This window comes from Nelumbo lutea, chromosome 8, assembly GCF_056320005.1.
Source record: "Nelumbo lutea isolate HS-2025 chromosome 8, American lotus-T2T, whole genome shotgun sequence".
Lineage (NCBI taxonomy): Eukaryota > Viridiplantae > Streptophyta > Magnoliopsida > Proteales > Nelumbonaceae > Nelumbo > Nelumbo lutea.
The window spans coordinates 55,518,419-55,521,051 of NC_142691.1; the positions used below are offsets into that span (position 1 = coordinate 55,518,419).

The following is a 2,633-nucleotide window of genomic DNA, read 5'->3' on the forward strand; positions in this document are numbered from 1 at the left end:
AGCCAAATGTATTGCAATCTAAACCTCCAAATTGTGGTACTAAATAGAAGTCCCTCTAAAGTCAATGCCTTGGTTTGGGGTTTGGGGCTAGATAGAAATCCCTCTAAAAAGAACCTAATCAGGCAAGGAATCAAGATACAAGATATGATGTGTGTGTTGTTTGGTTAAGAAGAAGTCATGTCCAACTTCAAATCTTTCAAACCAGCAACCAGGCTTTGGCAATCCGATTTATCCAACACCCTCGTGAAGCCACAAATCTTTCCTGAATGCAATTGCTTCTGCCTGTACATGAGAAGTATTGATTAACAAAGAAAATTAGATGACACCCGAAGGGCATTTGTGTCATTTTACATGTTTAACGTAGCTATTAAATTAGCACGTTTTGAAAATTTGATATTGGATTGACACATTTTAAAGTTGGGAGACGAAAGTGAGACTAGACCCAAATTACAGGGTACTAATAATCTGCAATTTTTCCTTTTTTTCTTACTGAACATTTGAAGAGATTAAGAAATAATTTTTGTAAAAGAGAGTGTTGACTGTTGATACAATTAGCTAGTTTCATTCAACAAGTAATCAAATAACTAAGGTACATAGCAAACAAGCTCAAGTTTCAGAACTACTCCTTTCCCGGACGAAGCATCAGACTCTGTTGCCATGGTTTCCACCTCTGCGGGATCTCCACATTCCCCAACTTTTCATCCATGTATATATCAATCGAATGCCGTGACTGAGGATAAGCAAGGTCATCAGGGCCAGCCAAGTGATAACTGCTACTTTCAGTTGACGATCCATGTCATGTATACCAGTTGGTGTCAAGGCAATTATGGAAAACAAGTACGTCAATACCATAGCCGTGATGGCAATCCACATTGTTCCAATCATCACCCACATGTAAATCCTATTCTTCAACGGCAACCCACTAATGATCAGTAGGATTACGCTTAGAGAGGCAAGGAAACCCGTGGTATTGCAGCGGTAGAGTCGCCGGAATTCTTTCCGAGGATTAGGACCATAGGCCAATATGGACTTCCCAGCATTGTATTGATAATCTGGTTGAGGTGGTGGTGCAATAATTCCAGCTGAAGCATCAAATTTCTGGCTATTGTCTTGCCAAACACCACCAGGAGGGTTTACTCCGACTTGAAAAGCGATGGTTGCAATCAATATTGCCACCACGATCAGTGCCTGCTCCACCTCCTTAACTCTCTCTTTTTGCTTTCCGTAATGGGTGGTAGTAGTTCCCTTTTTCGAGGCAGCTGGTTGGCCATGTGCAGGAGCTTGTCGATCATGTTCATCAGCCTGAAGAAAATGGAGGTGATGATTGGCCCATATAATATCATTGCCATTTCGTGCTGCCGGCGGGATTTCCCTAGCTCTTAAAGCTCCGGAACCTCGAAGAACCTCCTCTATCTCCATGTCTCTCATGTCTCTTGGACTTCTTGTCAGAACATCCAACGCCGTGACGGAGTTGACATTCAAAACGTTTACTTTATTTGCGGTTTCGCTAAGCAGATATCTAATGGTCTGCACAGTAAGTGTTCGACATTTCATCAAACATTATTAGCTTAATGTGAGTCTACGACTAGCAAGTATTACAACTTGATATATTTTAGTTTCAAAATCAAACAAATTGGGCATGTGCAACCCAGAAGGTCATAACCCGCTCTTGTTTTTCAAATCTGTTAGTGGAATCCACTTAATTAATGAATACTGGTTTCAAGCAATATGCCAATTGATATTGCTCTTGGAAGAAAATTAAACGAATGTCGTGTATATCTAACCAAAATCAAAAGCGATCGAAGTTAGGTAAGAAGCATGAAAAACTTACATCAATCTGCCGATCAGCTACTGCAAGATGCAGGATTGTGTTGCCATCATCATCTTTGGAGTTCACAAATTCGTGATCACCAGTTGAATTCACCAGCAGCTTAAACGCCTCTAAGCGGTCATGTTTCACGCAGAGGTGCAGAATAGTCTGCCGACAATCCACAAGGGCTCGGGTCGCTTGGGGTCTTAGCCGAAGTAGCTCTTTTACCACCTCCACTTGGCCTTGGACTGCTGCTAGATGGAGAGGGGTATTGCCATCCCGATCTTGAGCAAGACAAACATCTGGGTTGATGAAGAGCAGCTCTCTTACCAGGTGAAGATGCCCATTTGCGGAGGCCAAGTGAAGGGGTGTTTGTCGCCGTCGTATGTCAGGTTGGGTAGCGAGATCAGGCTTGCAGCGGAGAAGCTCTCTAGCAAAATCGAGGTGGCCGAGCACAGATGCTATGTTCAGAGCAGTCTCGGCGGCACAAACCACGCTGGCTCTATGAAGAATGAACTCGTCCTGCCAGGGCAATTCGTGCATGGAATTTATACTCCCTTCTAAGGCTGCTTCCCGAAGCCTCTGCATTCTCTTGATGTCAATGAACTTTATCTCAGCACTCCTGAATTCCATCGTTCTGACTGATTAACTGATCAAAACACTCACTATAACAGGTGGAGTTGTAATAATAATCTACTGCCTGCTTTGCATTAAATACTAGTCTTGTGGGAAAGACCGAGTCAAGTCTTTCTGCGTATTCTAAAAGAATTAGAGAAAAGTCTTGGAACTATTTTCTCTAAAATCCCCACTCTAGAGGAAAAGG

The 2,633-nt window shown here is 42.7% G+C and overlaps 1 protein-coding gene across 1 annotated transcript; it reads right to left on the reverse strand.

The window, feature by feature from the left end:
• Window positions 1-542: 542 nt before the first annotated feature.
• Window positions 543-2,401, reverse strand: LOC148844273 (uncharacterized). Its single transcript, XM_088957044.1, has 2 exons — window positions 1,832-2,401; window positions 543-1,527 (listed from the first exon to the last, which is right to left on the reverse strand). The coding sequence occupies exons 1-2, from the start codon at window positions 2,396-2,398 to the stop codon at window positions 643-645; spliced, it is 1,452 nt and encodes a 483-aa protein (XP_088813170.1). The 5' UTR covers window positions 2,399-2,401; the 3' UTR covers window positions 543-642.
• Between the last annotated feature and the right edge of the window lie 232 nt (window positions 2,402-2,633).

Bases quoted from the DNA above. Each gene is read 5' to 3' on its own strand.
- LOC148844273 (XM_088957044.1), bottom strand. From the start codon at position 2,398: ATGCAGAGGCTTCGGGAAGCAGCCTTAGAAGGGAGTATAAATTCCATG. The intron at 1,528-1,831 runs GTAAGTTTTTCA...CTTACTGTGCAG, and splicing joins TAGCTGATCGGCAGATTGAT to ACCATTAGATATCTGCTTAG.